Raw genomic sequence first — 17417 nt, 5'->3', positions numbered from 1 at the left:
GGCCCGGAGAGGAACTGAGCGGCAGTATAGGTGACGGTCACTCACTACACATGAGTCTGGTCGATCGGACTCGGCTTTGCTGGGTTACAAGCGGTCTATGTTGCTGATTCATTTTGGGCCCTTACACGTTTTCTCCTAGTCATTTTATCTCCGATAAAAGGTGAACATTCTCTTGTTACTCTCGTAAACGTATGAGGTATCACGTTACTGGTCTGTGGATCTCACGTAATGTATGTTCGACCTCTCAGGTCAGGTGACTGTTTCGTCCCGACCACTAGCAGATCCAGCTACGGATCCAGCCGGGACTGAAAGGGTGGGTGCAGCGTCAGGGTAGGCCTGACGTTACACCCATTTTGACGTTGACGTAGGTTTATGTTTTTTGTTTCCCGTTGGACCAGTGGCAGCCCCGCAGTGCTCACTACCAAGTTCAAAGTTCACTATTTGGTTTCCCTCTTTTTAGCGGCTTTTTTCGATAAGTATTACGTTTTTTATCTCCTTACTTTCAGTGTGTGGCTAAGGCATTTTTGTAGTAGAATATCCCCTTCGAAATTTATAAGCCTTGTTTTGTGCACTAGCCGTCTCTCAAAAAGGAATCCCGCACTGAGTCCACTCATTCGAAGATGGGTACATAACTGTTTTCACTCGTTCATTTATTTACAACATTTCAGTGACAAAGATAATAATCTCACTGATTACTGCATTGTCACAAGATATGGAAAATAAATATGCGTTTAACTTTGCAGGCTACCGAATTTAGCTTCCACTACCACGTTTCAATGCTAAATCATTCGTAATTTCATACACATCGGTGGGTTGTCCATGACAATCACAGCAATATCAGATTTGTGAATATCTAATTGATATTGCCAGCACTCCCCAGCGACCCCAGCGCACGCAAGGCACCGTCACTGCCCAGAGTTCGAGAGCGTATCTTTTCGGGCATGATATGTTCATGACATGACAGCTCACAAGCGACAGCGACACTGGATAACACATATCGCAAACCCATCGATGCATCGCCATCGATATGGTCGTCCTTCGCCACTGAAAGTTCGTGCATGCACACCGCACACTGTGCAATGATCGCACATCCGTAGTCACACACCTCGAAGTACGATGATGTTTAACAAGATTTTGTTTTCTGTCGAGAGTTAGGGAAACCATAGCTTACTCTAAGGATGCCGATAGCTAGCCCACGAGATATAAAATGACACCCTTGTCTATACTTACTGCTTACTGCTGTGACGGAAGCCTCACGGGCCGTCGTGAGCCGATTAGTGAGCCGATTGTCTATGATCATACAGCAGATAAAAAGCATGTCGGAATCTACTGTCCCATCAATGCGAGCTCCACATTTGACACAACACACAAGATCTGAGACCGACCTCCTTTACCAGTTATGGCACACGCACGACTTTTTCACTTTAGTGACTCACAGTCAACACTTCAGTGAAAAAGCGTAATTATACAACATCCCTACAAAGACAGATTTTTTATCGCGGCACGCACTCAAACTCAGTACAGGAGAATATCGTTAAAGAAAAACTACCAAACATGACTCAACTAGCATCTATAGATAACGAATGCATGTCACATGTTCGTCCCACATCATCACATCACAGTATTGAACTGGGAGTTAGTTGCTACTCTCCAGCTCTCCCCAGACGCAGCCAGCGCAGAGCTGAATCATTCTCCGGACGATCGCATCAGTGCCACGCATGGCATTCCTACCGTTAGGATACGGCAGACAGGAGTTGTATGTGTGCTCTCCCTCTCCCCCTCTCTTTCTCTCCCTATCAACCTTCATCCACTCTTTCGCTTTCACACCCCATCCCATTCCTTCGCACCATTCCCATCCACCCATGAAACCACTCAGATTTCCCCGCCCTCTGTTTCCGCCTCGCCCTTGCTTTTGCCGACAAAGTGCTCCTGATGAATATCCTCCAGTGTACGGAGCCGCGTCTCGGGTACCACACAGAACGCAAACAGCACCTGTACGGCGCACACGCCGGCAAACAGCCAGAAGGTGCCGCTGTTCCCGAGCAGTGCCGTCAGCTCTGGGAACACCTGCAGCACCGTGAACAGCGTCAGCGACCAGAAGATGATGATGATGCTGCCGTAGAGTTCCCGCACGGACGACGGCAGCATCTCGCCGAAAATGACCCAGCTGATGGGTCCGATGCCGAGCGAGTAGCTGCAGATGGTGCAGATCATGCCGGCCAGCGGCAGCCAGTGCAGTCCCTGAACCTGCTGGACGTCCTGCTCCCGCAGGTAGAAGTAGGCGCCGATGACGGCCAGTGATACGGTGCAGAACGCGCCGGAGAGGGAGAGCAGCACGCGTCTGCCGAGACGGTCGATGAGTGTCGTGCTGCCGATGTTGCAGAGAAGCCGCACCGCCGCCAGCACCATGGCGCAGTGGTACTCGTTGATGCCCGTGCGCGCCAGACGGAAGATGACCACGGCGTAGCCGAACATGGCGTTGATGCCGGAGAAGTTGAGGATGGTCATCTGGACGGCAATGATGAGCACCGGCTGCAGGTAGACACTGTGCCGCATCAGTCGCAGCGTCTCGCAGACGGACATTTTGGTCTGCTCGAGTCCGGCCAGGATCAGCTGTACCTGGCTGTCAGCCGCGTACCGCCGGCCGTGGAAGAAGAGCAGCGACTCGGCGGCCGCCGACAGGCGATGTTTGGACACCAGCCAGGTGGGCGACTCGGGCAGTCGCAGGAAGCCGGCGAATATCACCAGGTTGGGCACCAGGCCGCACACCACAGCCACCATCTTCCAGTGCAGCAGCAGGCCGAGGGTGTAGCACATCAGCAGGCCGGCCGTGGCGAACGTCTCGGGCAGAATCAGCAGCACGCCGCGCACCCGCGGGCTGCTGATCTCACTGATGTAGATCTGAGCGCTGCTGACGCACACGCCGCACGCCAGGCCGCACACGAACCGGCCAGCCATCAGCGGCCAGAAGCCGGTGGCCAGCGCCTGGTGGACAGGGGAGAGACAGATGGTCAGGGTAAAGGACGGCGAGGGGGCCGGCAGAGACAGTCAGCCGGGCATGCGAACAGTCAACGAGCGAACCAGATGATAGACGACTTGGTAAGACCATCACGAGAGATATCTACGGAGGCGTTTGTTAGAAGTCTGCTGGATTCGCGCAGCGACGAACGATATTTTTACAACCCCATTGTGATAGCGGATGAGAGGGTCATGAGGTTGAAATCGGCGAAAGAACTCACCTCGCACTGAACGTGCTGACAGCCGATAAGTGACACAAATTAGTTCCAGACCGAGTTCAAAGTCCGGGCACACCCTCGCTCAGTAAATGTACTCGTATAGTCGTATTTATTTACTCCAGCTGATATGATGCATCACAGCTATGCCGATCTCTCATACAATCTCATAAATAGCTGCTCAGCCCTTTCGGTCATAATTTACATAGTATAGTGCCCGACAAAAAGCAGTTGCTTTGAACGCTTTTTATCGTGACATCTATTGCTTACGACAATAAGCTTTGACAGTGTAAGTCAAAGACGACCCACAGGTCTATATTAAATATTTATTCATTAACATCTATTGGCGGCGGCATCGGTAGCTCAGGACGGGCCAACCGATCTGGACATGACCAGATACGTTTGGTTAAAGCGGTTTAAACAAGGTCATCTGGCGACACGGGGCAGTGGGTGCTGTGCTCGCACTTCAGCCCGACCCCGGTCCGTGGCTCTATGAAAGGTCACGAGATCGGATCATCACTAAACTGAGGTTATTTGCTGCTCGGCAGCAGTTCGACCTAAAAGTAGGGACTCATGTTTTTTTCATAAAACGATTATAAAGAGACAGAGCGATTAGACAAGCCGCATCGTTTACGCATGAATTAAATCGCGCATTGTGAATTGACTGGTGGACCCTCTGCCTCTCCGTGACCGCGAAAAGTTGGTTGTCTCACCTGCAGAGCCCATCCAATAGCGTTGGGCAGCGTGTGCCAGAACATTATCCGGCTAGGGCCGAACGTCTTGGCCAGAAACGTGGCCAGAATGCAGCCCAGTACAGAGCCCACGTAGGCTCCGCCCACTGAAAACAAAAACAGGTGACGTTACAGCACGGATTGATGACGTCACATCACAGACTGGAGACGTATTATCACACCTGACAGTCCAGCGCGGCGTATTACCACGGATTAGTATCGAAGACTGGCGAGTGGCGAGTGTAATGCGTAGGCTAGCCCGCGCTACATGGATGCATTGCGGCACAGTATCCCAGGCTGCTTCCTAATCCTAATAGTACACCTATCCGTGCTTCTATCCTCAGGATACTGAAATCCTTCTCCTCCAAGCCGCAAACCCCCTCCGGGCTGGACAGGCAACTTTATCTCATGCGGGCTGCTCCCTTGGAGCGGCACCGCTGCTCCCGAGGGAGAGCACCCCGTAGCCGGGTGCAGTGAGTGCCTTGGGGCTGGGTGGCCTGTCCTCTGGACGGGCTCAGCCCCGGCGACTCACTAGGGTGCCTGCCCAGACCAATGTCTCCCCCTAATTCCTATCATCCTTCCGGCTCTGCAATGGTCTTGTCGACCGAAAGGGCCTAACCCAACAAAACAAAAAAAAAAATCCTAATAGCGATAGTTGGCGCAGACCTTATTTTATGCGAAACAGTCTTGTATGACATGCAGCTGACAGCAGAGTGAGTACTGATTAGCGACAAATGCACTGTATTAGGCACATGACATGGACTTTATTGGATAAGCTACAATCAGTTGTAGTTTTAATGTTCCTTACAACCTTCGGCCGGCCGGAGGGAGGCGGACACAGGGAACTGCACGTTGATGTCCCCTCCTCAAAAGGCACGTTCAAAGTGCACAAACAAACAGAGGAGCGAAAGACAGTCAGGCTTAGCACACTCTCTGGACATCAGAACATCAGGTGACGTTACAGCACGGAATGGTGACGACACAGCACGAACTAGTGACGTCATATCACACCTGACACTTGACAGTCCAGCGCGGCGTATTACCACGGATTTGTATCTGGCGAGTGTATAATGCGTAGGCTAGCCCGCGCTACATGGATGCATTGCGGCACAGTATCCCAGACTGCTTCCTAATCCTATCGCGATAGTTGGCGCAGGCCTTATTTTATGTGGAAGTAACGCGCTTGTATGATATGCAGCTGACAGCAGAGTGAGTAACGGCAGATGCACTGTATTAGGCATACTGACATGGACTTTATTGAATGAACTACAGTCAATTGTAGTCCTAATATTCTTTCGGCCGGCCGGCCGGGGAGAGGCAGACTCAGGGAACTGCAGGCTGATTGATACCCGCTTACCCCAAAAGCCGTTCAAAAGAAACAAACAAACAAACAGAGGAGCGAAAGACAGCCAGGCTTAGCGCACTCTCTGGACATCAGAAGCGTAGAACACAGGGAGGGGAGCCGCGGACGGTGACGTCAGCGGACGCGGCTCGTCAGCGCACATCAGACTGGCCATCAGACCAGTCTGCAGCTGTTCGGGGGCGGCCTTCAAAGGCTGAGCCCGAATAGGATGTGGTAATCGACACACGGAATACCACGCTACAAAACGTGGCGGCTATTGCGGTCGGGTTATTATGAAATCAATGTAATAAATAGCCATGCGAGTATTCTTGGTTTGACAGATCCAATAAGGGGCTTCATAACACAAGCATTGGGTCTTGAGAAGGGATGATAGGGACTGCTTCATGTAAACAAGTACTATCGCTAGCGTCTCCTCAATTGTCTGACATAAATCGACAGATCAGCCGTACCTCTGAGGGTCAGGGTTGTCGAACAGACGTGACTCAGGCTTCAGAGCGGATATGACCGATCTGCGACCGTTGAAAGGATGTGTCTGGATTGTTCCGGACATGTCTGGTGCGGTTTCGCGTCCTCCACTCTGGGAGCACGTGCACGTGAACACGTGCACGCTGCACAACCCTATTTGATTCGTCTTCCGCTTTCTAGTGAACGGCAGAACAGAGCTGGGAATGGGACGTTGTTCTGGATCGAAATGGTCGCAATGAATAGCATATCCTTAGCGTAATAGCGCCTCAACATAACGTGCTTACCATGGTCGTCACATGTACATACCACTGACGGAACGGAACGTGCGAGACTCACAGAGCCCGCGCTGCAGCGTATGGCACCCCTCTTGTACTCACTGAGCCAGGAAGGGTTCTGCGCGCGAGTCTCACAGAGCCCGCTGTAGCGTGTCGCACTCCTCACACTCATACAGATGTACAGAATGTAGATCTTTGTTTTGTACTCACTGAGCCAGGGTCGCTGTCGGTCGGAGACCACCACGGTGGCGTCATCCTCCTCCAGTTGTCCCAGCAGGATGGAGCCGAACCCGAGCAGACAGCTGTACGACAGGGTTACCGTGGCGACCACCACGCTGCCCAGGATCTGCCGAACGGGAGACGAAGGCGGTGTAAGCGTATATCAGGGTGGACGGTCCCACACAGCCGAACGTGTACCTACCCAACCTACTCACAATTAACGTAGCCTGTATAACGCTACCATGGACTGGACCAGCGTCATTGCCCATTGGCCTCGAAATATGTTCCTTTTTGGCAAGCGATGAAACGTTATTCTTGGCTTCATTTTATTTATTTTATTTTATTTACAATCTCCATTGTATTAGCTGTGGTCTGACAGGAGCGATGTAGCGGTAGATTACAGTTAGCTTGCTGTTCCAAAACCAGTTAATACCATCCAAAAACATTAACCCTCGTCGGCAAAGGGTTTTCGCCTGTGCACCATCGTCCCCCCCCCTCTAAGGTTTTTCGCAAATAACGCGTAAAAAACGGCCGATCGCGAAGAAACTTTCTGTATGTTTTCTGTTTATCAATTTTACACCTACCCTAAAATTCATCTGTGATCAAACATGATGTTCTAACATGACGTTCGTGATCAGCACCCCGAAAAAAAAAACATTGCAGCCACACTTTACGACGTAACAGGTCCCGATTTTCCCGACTTTTGAGTCATTGACCTGACCTGGAAGGTCAACCGTGACCTAGGACCTTAAAATTGGGTATCATCGGCTTCCTCTCGTCACGGGCAACACGCTCATTTTTTCCGCGAAAAGCTCTAGTTCGATGAGGAGCCAAACGTAAAGAGGGGGGGGGGGGGTCGTACACCCCTTGTGCCGTCGAAGTACGGAAAATGGCCTGTGCCGGCGAGGGCTAACACATCGAATCGCTTATAAAGTCATGCTTGAATGTCTGCGCCAATACGTTTACTTGCATTTTAAACATCAGGAACATCTGACGTCTGACGATCGGGGACATGAGTACGACTACGATCGTGAGCTGAATCCGAGCATGGACATGGGCAGGTTAATCACTAGCCAGCGCGTTATATGGTAAGTCACTGACATACCCCTACTAGTCTCCGACCTAGCCCTTGACATTCTTTGCAATTATATAACATTATTTTGACCAACAGTTTGCTACAGTGGGAATCTTTCTATAAGAATATTGAGTAGTCCCACCCCTTGTACCCGAATTCGACAACTCTTTATGCATTTGTTACTCGGTTAGGCGCTTACAATAACTCCGCAATAATTGGACAGATTGTGTTCCACCATTACCTTCTTGGGGCACCTACAGGACCATGCTTCCCATGCACCACGAATGGAATAGGACCTCACGTGCATGGGTCCATTTATGCAATCAAACACAAACGGACCGATTGCTCTAGAAGTTGGTATATACGGTGAGGGATCGGCTAGTAGGGTGACCCACAAGACAGGTGGGGTCTCACTTTTCACGTGCGCTCAAGTCGTCCTTTCTCCACAAAGTTCACCCACAAAAAACAAGTTTTTATATAAATTTAGTCCGAACCTTTTGAATGGAAGGATTCACAAGGACAGAGTCCCCACTAAGCGAAGCTTGTTGCGTTGACCCTGCCCAGTGCCCTCTACCCTCGGATCGCGCAATTGCGGTTCAATTGTAGAATTTGAAGTCTTAAGTTTAACGTGCGCATATAGCCGCGCACGGCCGGTCCCCTCACTAACGTCTTCGCCTGGGTACAGCCTGCCACCTACGGCAAAGTTCGTGAAAACCACAAGGGGGGGTGTTCAAACACCCCCCCCCCCAGCAGGGCGCGGGTTAAGCCGTGATATGCCTTTCATAAGTCAGCAGGTTCCCGTTTCACATACATATTTTATATCGCCGCAGTGCGCAGTAGAGTCTGTTTGTGCTGGCAGGTAAGGCGATGCGCACGGCGGCAAATAACGTTACGTGCAGAGACCAGCGAGGGCAGTTCAGGGCTACGACAAAGTGACATTGGTCGACCCTGGACGGCGCCGGGGGGTGGGAGGGGGAGGGGGCACTACGCCAGTTTGTTTGGACGCGGACTGTTTCCCTGGCCGGGCATCGTGAACGGGTGTTTTTGCTGTTAGTGAGCGATAATTATAGATCGATAAGGCCCGCGCAGTTGACAGAGTCAGAGACATGGATGACTGTGGTGCACCTACTAGGTATGTAAGCTACGGGAACCGCCAAAACGACCGAGAACAGCAAATACCTGAGCAAACTGCAGACAAGTGAAGCTTTATAACATTCTCATTTCAGTACTCCGAAGGAAGGACTGAAGGTACTTCGACAGGAAAAAGATAAAATGCCTATTTATTTAAACTTAGCTAGTTGATAATTTCATATTGTGGCATTCTTGAGCGATATTTTTTTCCAAAAAGGGTTGCAATTCCAGAAATTCTATCTGTGTTTATCATCACATTTCAGAAGCTGGAACGTTTCATTTCAGCGTTTGGGGTGCACTGCAGCGTGACCACGCCGCCCACGACCCAGTAAACATGACGACGTCGGCCCGACGTCGGGCCGAGGCTCGGCCCGACGTCGGCCCAACGTCGGTTCAACCTCGGCCTGACATCGGCTGGACGTCGGATATGCCCGCATGTTCCGACGTCCAGCCGAAGTCCAGCCGACGTCGAGCCGACGTCGGGCCGAGATCGTTTGCCGAGGTTGACGAGATCGTTTGTTGTTGGACCGACGGGGCCGACGTCGGCATGTTTATTGGGACAACGCGCCAAAAATATCAACCGGCGGCGGGATTCGAGCCCCCCAGTCGCCGACGTCGGCATGTTTACTGGGACAACACGTCAAAAGCATCAGCCGGCGATGGGATTCAAACCCAGTGTCATTCGAACGCGAGGTTAGCGCGATAACCACTACACCACTCAGCCAGCTAACGAACTCGGTTTGTTTTGTTGGGTTATGCCCTTTCGGTCTGACAAGACCATTTCAGAGCCGGAAGGATCATAGGATGGAGACATTGGTCTTCTTGGCGAGCACCCTGGGTCCAGTTCATATAGAGTCCCTGGTCCCATTGCTGTTACGTGACACTTATTGGAAAGGGCGAGCCCACAATGGATTCATATAGCCACTCTTACACACATGCACCAACGTTTCCCAAAGTGTCCCTTTGATAAGTGGCACTTTGGCAAAGTGACACTTGCCGACTGGCCTTTCTATATGAACTGGGCCCGGCCCTGGTGAGTTTCCGGGACTGAGCCTGACCAAAGGATAGGCCGAGCAGCCCCCAAGCACTCACCGCACCCGGCTACGGGCGAGCTCGGCTTACGGGCAATCCCAAATGGGATAAAGTTTCCCGTCCAGTCCGGATCAGGGGGTTGCGGCGTGGAGGAAGATTTGAGTTTCCTGAGGATATTTTGAATACAGAAGCTCTTTATGAAACATGAAACATGTATTTTATATTATTTTAACGGTCAAAACAGCGGCCGATGTCGGTCCGACGTCGCCCCGACGTCGGCCCGACGTCGGCTGGACCTCAGCAATTGATCTCGGTCCGACGTCGGCCCGACGTCGGCTGGACCTCGGCTGGACGTCGAAACATGCGGGCATATCCGACATCCAGCCGACGTCGTGCCGAGGTTGGACCGACTTTGGGTCGACGTCGGCATGCCGATGCCGAGTTGCCGACGTCACCCCGACGTCGGCCGACGTCGGGCCGACGTCGGCATGTTTACTGGGGAGCACTTCTGGGACAGGTTGATGAGCGCAAACATTTACAGTTAGCCAGGAGTCATGCGAGTGTCTATCTCATTTCACGTGACCCGGTTGCCAGTATCGTTACTGCGGTCAGCCAGGCGCCGCAGAAGGATGTAAATATTGTGAGCTTTGACAAAATGCAGCTGATTAACTACATAATTATCAGACACCAAGGACAGCAGTGCCGTGCACCGAGGAATATTTATAGCGCGAACAGACGTCTCGCCGGCCGACTAATCAGACGTCACATTACTCAAAGTAGCACAGACCCACGCTTTGACAGAGCCTCCGGTACATCGGGCATATAAGGGGCCCCTTTGGGGTACAAATATATCTATAATACCTACATGCCCGTGCGGCGTGCTAAATAAGTCGCATGGTCTATATTCGCTACTGATGTCATTCATTCAGCTTTCGATCGCTTCTTGTCTCTACTGATCTTAACCCTCGCCCTGCTGGCGGGGGGGCAATTTGGCCCCCTGTGGTTTTTCCTGAATAGCAAGAAAACGGCGGCGCGCAGCACCGCCAAATTTACAATACCTTCCCGGGCATCAATTTGACACCTCCACACAAAATTTCAAGTCTAAGGTCACCTTAGGTCAGGAGTTATTGAGGTCAAACTGAGGTCATGTTCGAGCAAAAATGAGCAAAGAACATGAAATCTTGAAACGCTCACAAAAGCTACAGTTATCAAGCAATTTCAAAGTTCTTTGTATGGTCATGTAGACAAAAGGCGGTGCTACAAAAATGCTATCTCGGATTTTCAAAATTTTTGGATTTTTACCCCCAGAAATTCAAAAAATGATTTTTTTTTTAAGAAAAACGCAACAAAAAACAAAATGTTCCCGAATCTCGAAAAAAAAAAACGGAATACATGTGATAGTCCCTACCATCTTCTATACCTATACATACCAAATTTTAGATCGATAGGTACCTCCTTTTTTGGCCAATTTATAGCAAAAAAAAAAACTGTTCAAAATTGATGACGTCAAATTTTTGAACTCAATTTTTGGCAATTCTAGACCACGTAGCGCAAAAAAGACCACCATTGAACTCCCCGTGACGAGCTGCATCGAATCAATATCCATATTATGCAAAAATATTAACTTTGAAATTTGACCTAATTTGACCTGACCTTGACCTGACCTTCACCAGAACATAATCTAACCTGACCCCAAAGGCGGCCTGACCCATATAATCGTATTTGGCATATAAAATGGACTATAAAACATGCATCATATGATATTTTCATATTGTGACCCTCAGTGACCTGACCTCTGTGACCTGATCTGGTACCAGTGACCTCAAATAGCAGAACATGTGTTTGACTAACATTTCCCCACCTACGATTTTCAATAAAATGCATTTTAATCGATTTTACAACGCATTTCTTGAAATGCAGGTAAACGGTGAAAATTCGACATTTGACCTAAACTGTGACGTCATCGGTTTGACCTAGGTCAATGAAATTGGGTCACAAGGTAGTTCCTTGGTAGGGCTATCCAACACCGTTTGCCGCTTGTCGCTATCTTGCGTGGTTCTCGAGATCTGGGGGGGGGGGGGGGCAATTGCACCCCCACCCCCAACAGGGCGCGTTGCTCGGCAGACCCCAGCGGGGCGCGGGTTAAGCTTCTCGCAGCTAAGTTTTCCCTTCTCTGATAGAGGCGACGCAAAATGACGCTACCGAATGAAGTATGACAAACCACGAGGCCAATGACCAAAGCACGTCCATATAGGTGAATGATTTGGACCTATGTTCTGAGACTTCCCGTGGGCTGCATCTCTCTCCAGTACAACTAGGTGAGAGAGAAGAGAGAGAGAGAGAGAGAGAGGAGAGAGAGAGAGAGAGAGAGAGAGAGAGAGAGAGAGAGAGAGAGAGGAGAGAGAGAGAGAGAGGAGAGAGAGAGAGAGAGAGAGAGAGAGAGAGAGAGAGAGAGAGACAGAGACAGAGAGGAGAGAGAGAGAGAGAGAGAGAGAGAGGAGAGAGAGAGGAGAGAGAGAGAGAGAGAGAGAGAGAGAGCGAGAGAGAGAGAGAGAGAGAGAGAGAGAGAGAGAGAGAGAGAGAGACAGACAGACAGAGAGACAGAGAGACAGAGAGACAGAGAGAGAGAGAGAGACAGAGAGACAGAGAGACAGAGAGACAGAGAGACAGAGAGAGAGGGAGAGAGAGAAAACTGTTTGTTAAGTGGAGTTTCACCCATCTAACCTGTTTGCAAATGGAGTGTCTCTCGGCTGACCTCTTTGTGAATGGAGTTTTTCGTCTAACCAAGAGTGCCTACCGTCTGACCTGCCTGTAAATGGAGTGTCTCGCGTCTGACTTGTTTGGAAATGGAGTGTATCTCATTTGAACTGTCAGTAAATGGAGTCTAACCTGTTTTTAAATGGAGTGTCTCCCGTCTCACCAGCTTGTAAATGAATTGTCTCCCGAATGACCTGTTTGTAAATGGAGTGTATCTTATCCGACCTGCTATACATGGAGTACCTGCCGTCTGATCCGCTTGTTTATTGAATGTCTGTCGTCTGCTTAAATGGAGTATGCCCCGTCAGAAGTGTTTGCAATTGGACTGTCTCTTGTCAGAACTGTTTGTAACAGGAATATTTCCAGTCTGACCTTTGTAAGTTGAGTGTCTCCCGTCTGATCTGTTTGTAAATGGAGTGTCCCCGTCTGACCTGTTTGTAACTGGAGTGTTTGCCGTCTGATCTGTTTGTAAATGCAGTGTCTATCGTTTTACCTGTTTTTAAATGTAGTGTCTCTCGTGTGACCTATTTGTAAATGAAGTGTCTTCCTCCTGACCTATTTGTAAATGGAGTGCCTGCCGTCTCTTCTTTTTGGACATGATGTGTCTCCGTCTCAACTGTTTGTAAATGGAGTGTGTCTCGTCTGACTTGTTTGTACATGGAGGATTTCCCGCTTGGCCTGTGTGTAAATGGGATGTCTCCCGTCTCACCTGTTTGTGAATGGAGTGTATCGCATCTAACCTGTTTGTGAATGGAATCTCCCGTCGGCCCTGTTTGTACATGGAGTGTTTCCTGTCTGACCTTTTTGTAAATGGAGTACCTGCTGTCTGACCTGTTTGTAAATGGTGTGTCTCCCGTCTCACCTGTTTGTAAATAGAGTGTCTCCCGTCTGACTCTGACTTGTTTGTAAATGGAGTCTCCCGTCTGACCTGTGTGTTAATGGAGTGCCTGCTGTCTGACCTGTTTGTAAATGGAGTGTTTCCTGTCTGACCTGTTTGTAAATGGAGTGCCTGCCGTCTGACCTGTTGTAAATGGTGTCCATCCCGTCTGACCTGTTTGTAAATGGAGTGTCCCCGTCTGACCTGTTGTAAATGGTGTCCATCCCGTCTGACCTGTTTGTAAATGGAGTGTCTCTCGGAGCCCAAGGTGTCGGAGCTGGTGTCCGACGCCGTCGGTTCCGCCATCAACTTCTTTTGAGGACCGTCCATGGCTGCAGTAGATGAACGCCGAGAAACTAGCAGCACGATGCAGACTGCAGAGATGCGCCCGGTAAGACCGAGCAGCGCCTCCGTTCAGTTCAGACGGGAGATGGCTAAACAGTAGGTAAACAAATAGACAAACCGGGACTCTCGGCTGACGGATTGCCGCTCTGGCGCTGTCGAACTGACGATAGGACGCTCAGCACGACACAGCGAGTCCGGAGGTAGGCGGCAGAACTGGCTCGGGCCGACTCCAGCCACGGCCGACGGACTACTGTCCGACACCCCGACGGGCGGCCCGTCGCCGACCCGACCCCTCCAGTGACGTCACAGAGTCTTCCCGGAGTGACGTCACGTCACGGGCACCCGAATCGGTAACGTCATTTGACGGTGACTTCTTAGGTGTACACAACTTGACATTGCGGGAAATTATTCTAAATGGAATCCTGTGAATTGATTAAGTCCCATGTTTGAATAAGTTGCGGTATAATTTGCCGTCATCTAACAATACTACGCGACGTTTGAAACACATTTCACGATTGTGAAGAAGGTCGATACTTATTTCATTTTTTTAATTGAATCTCGTGCACACTGCATGTCTAAGCGACGAAAATACGCTTGGTGATTGAAAGCTTCTTTAGATGTCCTATTACGACCACTTAAAGCAGCTTTACACAAAATGCACTGGGTTCTCTATTATAACTGATATTTTCGTTTTACGACGCAACATAACCTGATGATAGGGTCATGATCTATGCGTGGAATTTTGTGCGGCAATCAGTCGACCCGTATGGTTATGATCAACAAATTTATGTTCTTTGATCGCCGCAGCAGGAATAGACTTAATCCTATTATTGGTGGTCTTTCTGGACTACGTTAACTGGTGGGGGGGGGGGGCGATTCGGCCCCCCCTTGATATCTCGAAAACTAAATGTCCGATCTTAATGGCACAAACACCATTCGATCGCTCTCATCGTGAACTTTCAGATTCGCTGTAAAAAGTAAAAAAAGTTCGAAATTGGGGGTCCTGGAAGCAAAATGTTTCGAAAAACGCGTTTTACACTTTATCACTAAAAATGCTATAACTTCTTTATTTTTTTACCGATTTTGATAAAACTTCAGGGGACCCTTCTTCATGAACTGGTCTATCATATATATTCCGGCGTTTTTGATATTTCAAAAATCATAGGCGGATTCAGGTAACCTAGCTTGGGATGATGTTTTGAGTGTTTGTCATGGTATGTCATGTGTCTTATGACATGATGTGTCATATATCATGTAAAATATGCAACGTGAGCACAAAATAGGTACACGTTTTCGTTAAGCATAGGCGGGTTAATGCACGCTTAAACGGGGGGCAGTACATTGATATTACCCCCCTTTCTCAGGTACCTGGCTCCGCCTATTCCAATAATTTCATTGTAGAATGACGTCACATAGTCTTAAAGCGCATACATATGACGGGTGGTGCCACTGGTCACCAGTATAAACCTAAGTAAGTCGCTGCTTAGCGGCAAATGTCGAAACTGTCAAATCTGGGCCAAAACTATCCCCGAGAAACTCGTCCTGGAGACGCCTCTGCGCAAGCTAGAAACTCAAAAATTGACACAATGTGCCCAATGAATGGCAACGAAAAGTCACCAAATTTTAAGCCCCTAGCTAGAGTGGTTTTCCGTCCAGAGCAAAAAAAAAACTGCAGGTGGGGGCCGATTCGCCCCCCCCCCCCCCACCAGTAATAGGGTTAACGCAACTATTGTTGCAAAGGTGACCTATTGTTAATTTGTCATGATGTTGCACGATCTCAGGCGTATATTCAAGGGGTAAACGTATTTGGCACATACACAAATATCTGCTTATTGATGGACATAAGCTGCTACCCTCTCCAACGTTTTGGTTGGGCGATCCAGCTTGGACCGAGTCCCCAGCCCTGCCCTCCGTAGCAAAGCTCATACTGATACCGGACGTGATAAGAGGTGACGATGGAGCGATTCAAGCCGTTCAGACAAATAGACGTTTCCCGTTGATACACTTTGACGTGGATTACTAATGCTTTGTGTTATCAAGTTGGTGTAAGCGAAATAAAAAATGACATTTTAGTAACGACCTTCTGTGAGTGTGAAGCATGCAACAAATAAAAAGAGCTAGCCAGCATAGAGACCGGTAGCCGCTCCTAAAGACGGCCAGTATGCGCGGCATACGGTTAGAGGCGCTCCCATGCAGCTAGTTAGCACCAGACAGCACTGGATAGTGGATATGGGACCGGGTATACTCGTACTGCGGGCCGCCGTCAACAGTTGAGCGCCGTCCCGACCGACCGCTCCGGGCCAAACAGAGCACGGGGCGGGAGGGGGCGGCACGTCTGAGCGGGTACGAACCGACATACTTTTCTACTACAGATGACAGCTTATATTCATCATATTTGTGAGATGTGCAAAGGAAATAAATAATATTTACCACGTTAGCTTGTGCTGTGGCGGTGGTCCGATCGAAACGCATTGAGAAGGGGGCATTTTTACGTCCAATAAATAATATTTACCACGTTAGCTTGTGCTGTGGCGGTGGTCCGATCGAAACGCATTGAGAAGGGGGCATTTTTACGTCCTCTTTCCCATTTAACTCCCCGGTAAAAAAAGCGTCAAGCGGTAAGAGGCCCTCGAAAAGTCGTCAAAATCATTGAGACATTTTTGGTTATTTCCAAAGATTAGTCCAAAGGTCAGGTGACCAGAGGTTATCAATTTTTTCAATCGACTTTTTGACAGATCGGCTCATAACCCGGTTATACTTTGGCGGAAGACACATTCGACGGATCATGATTTCGCCCCCCGGCGGGCAATATCGTCAACCCACATCAGACTCGTTATCCTGCTTGCTTAGCAACACATTCTCTGAGCATTAGTCCACTGTCTACCGTATTGGCACCGAGCTGGTCGCCCCCCCCCCCCCTCCCTCCTCCGAAACCCGGCTGAAACCGGTGCCGGCGGCGGCCGGAGCCCGCGGAGCTGACCCGGGCGGCGCTCCACAGCAGTGGGAACGGGACGGCGCCGCCGGCCGTTGCACTGGCCGGCCGGACACGCCTGATTGGACCCGATTGACGCTTCCGGCACGGGAGAGGGTGAGGGTGCCGCCATCCGAACATGGGCCACCAAACGGCACCGCTGGACGATGATTTGTGTGCGTGAGCGCGCGTGTGAGTCAGGGGACGCACGGGCGAGGGCTGAGTCACGAGACGGTAGATAAGGTATGACAGAAGTTGCTTGTGAAAATTGGTGTTTTCGTGAATAGTTTGGTTCGCTAGCTTAAAGGGTGTTAAATGCGAACAAAGCTATTGGGAATATATACGTGAAGAATCATTGTCCTTTTCCTCGAAAATGTAAAAACAATGCAAAAGTTATATTTAATGCGGTGTTCCTCGCTAAAGCACTTCACAGTTCACACCATTAATTTCATAAAGCTATTGGGATTATCAGGCTTGTCATACCATACAAGTTTGTTCAGCACAAATGTGGTATAACAGTTATTGAATAACCATAAAACTGGTTTATCACAACTCCACTCTGCGCTCGAGGCGCAGGCTCTTGCGACGATAATTGGCCTACTTAGCATGTAATATGTGCATTATATGAGCCAATACCTAACACATGATTCTTGTCATCATCAAACCCGCAAGTCGCACATTCTATGCCCCAGTTTCTCTCCCTGACAGTCCGACGCAGCCAGTACCCCGGCACAAAGACCGTGATGTTTACGGCCCACACTGTGGCAGACGGCTCGTCGTCAGGCGGTCCCCGTCACCCGTCAACAGCCTGTCAACGTCTGATTGACCCGACAACGGGTACGGGCCAGACAGACGGGCGAGGGATGCCAGAACAACTGGGGAGGCGGGCAGACTACGGGCAGTGAATGCCCAGTGCATGCTACAGATACCGACGGGTGATTAC

The 17417-nt window shown here is 49.8% G+C and overlaps 1 protein-coding gene across 2 annotated transcripts; it reads right to left on the bottom strand.

Annotated features, from left to right (window-relative positions):
* Nucleotides 1–633: 633 nt before the first annotated feature.
* Nucleotides 634–14035, bottom strand: LOC122383299 (facilitated trehalose transporter Tret1-like). 2 transcript variants are annotated; one of them, XR_006256812.1, is made up of 5 exons: nucleotides 13393–13778; nucleotides 6278–6413; nucleotides 3947–4071; nucleotides 1295–2985; nucleotides 634–1224 (listed from the first exon to the last, which is right to left on the bottom strand). XR_006256812.1 is itself a non-coding variant. In XM_043369588.1 (4 exons), the coding sequence occupies exons 1-4, from the start codon at nucleotides 13486–13488 to the stop codon at nucleotides 1873–1875; spliced, it is 1470 nt and encodes a 489-aa protein (XP_043225523.1). In that variant the 5' UTR covers nucleotides 13489–14035; the 3' UTR covers nucleotides 634–1872. The 2 variants fall into 2 exon arrangements, 1 of the variants encoding a protein (XP_043225523.1); XM_043369588.1 differs by having other exon boundaries at nucleotides 634–2985; nucleotides 13393–14035.
* Nucleotides 14036–17417: the final 3382 nt, after the last annotated feature.

Source organism: Amphibalanus amphitrite, unplaced genomic scaffold (genome assembly GCF_019059575.1).
Source record: "Amphibalanus amphitrite isolate SeventyFive unplaced genomic scaffold, NRLGWU_Aamphi_draft 000160F_arrow, whole genome shotgun sequence".
Lineage (NCBI taxonomy): Eukaryota > Metazoa > Arthropoda > Thecostraca > Balanomorpha > Balanidae > Amphibalanus > Amphibalanus amphitrite.
The sequence above is the reverse complement of the archived record's forward strand: the minus strand, read 5'-3'. Positions and strand labels throughout refer to the sequence as shown.

What these genes read in the sequence shown, in the direction of transcription:
- LOC122383299 (XM_043369588.1), bottom strand. Translation starts at nt 13,488, where the DNA reads ATGGACGGTCCTCAAAAGAAGTTGATGGCGGAACCGACGGCGTCGGAC. An exon ending in CCGACAGCGACCCTGGCTCA is followed by an intron (nt 4,072 to 6,277) that starts GTGAGTACAAAA and finishes TTTTGTTTTCAG; the next exon opens with TGGGCGGAGCCTACGTGGGC. An exon ending in CTATTGGATGGGCTCTGCAG is followed by an intron (nt 2,986 to 3,946) that starts GTGAGACAACCA and finishes CCTGTCCACCAG; the next exon opens with GCGCTGGCCACCGGCTTCTG.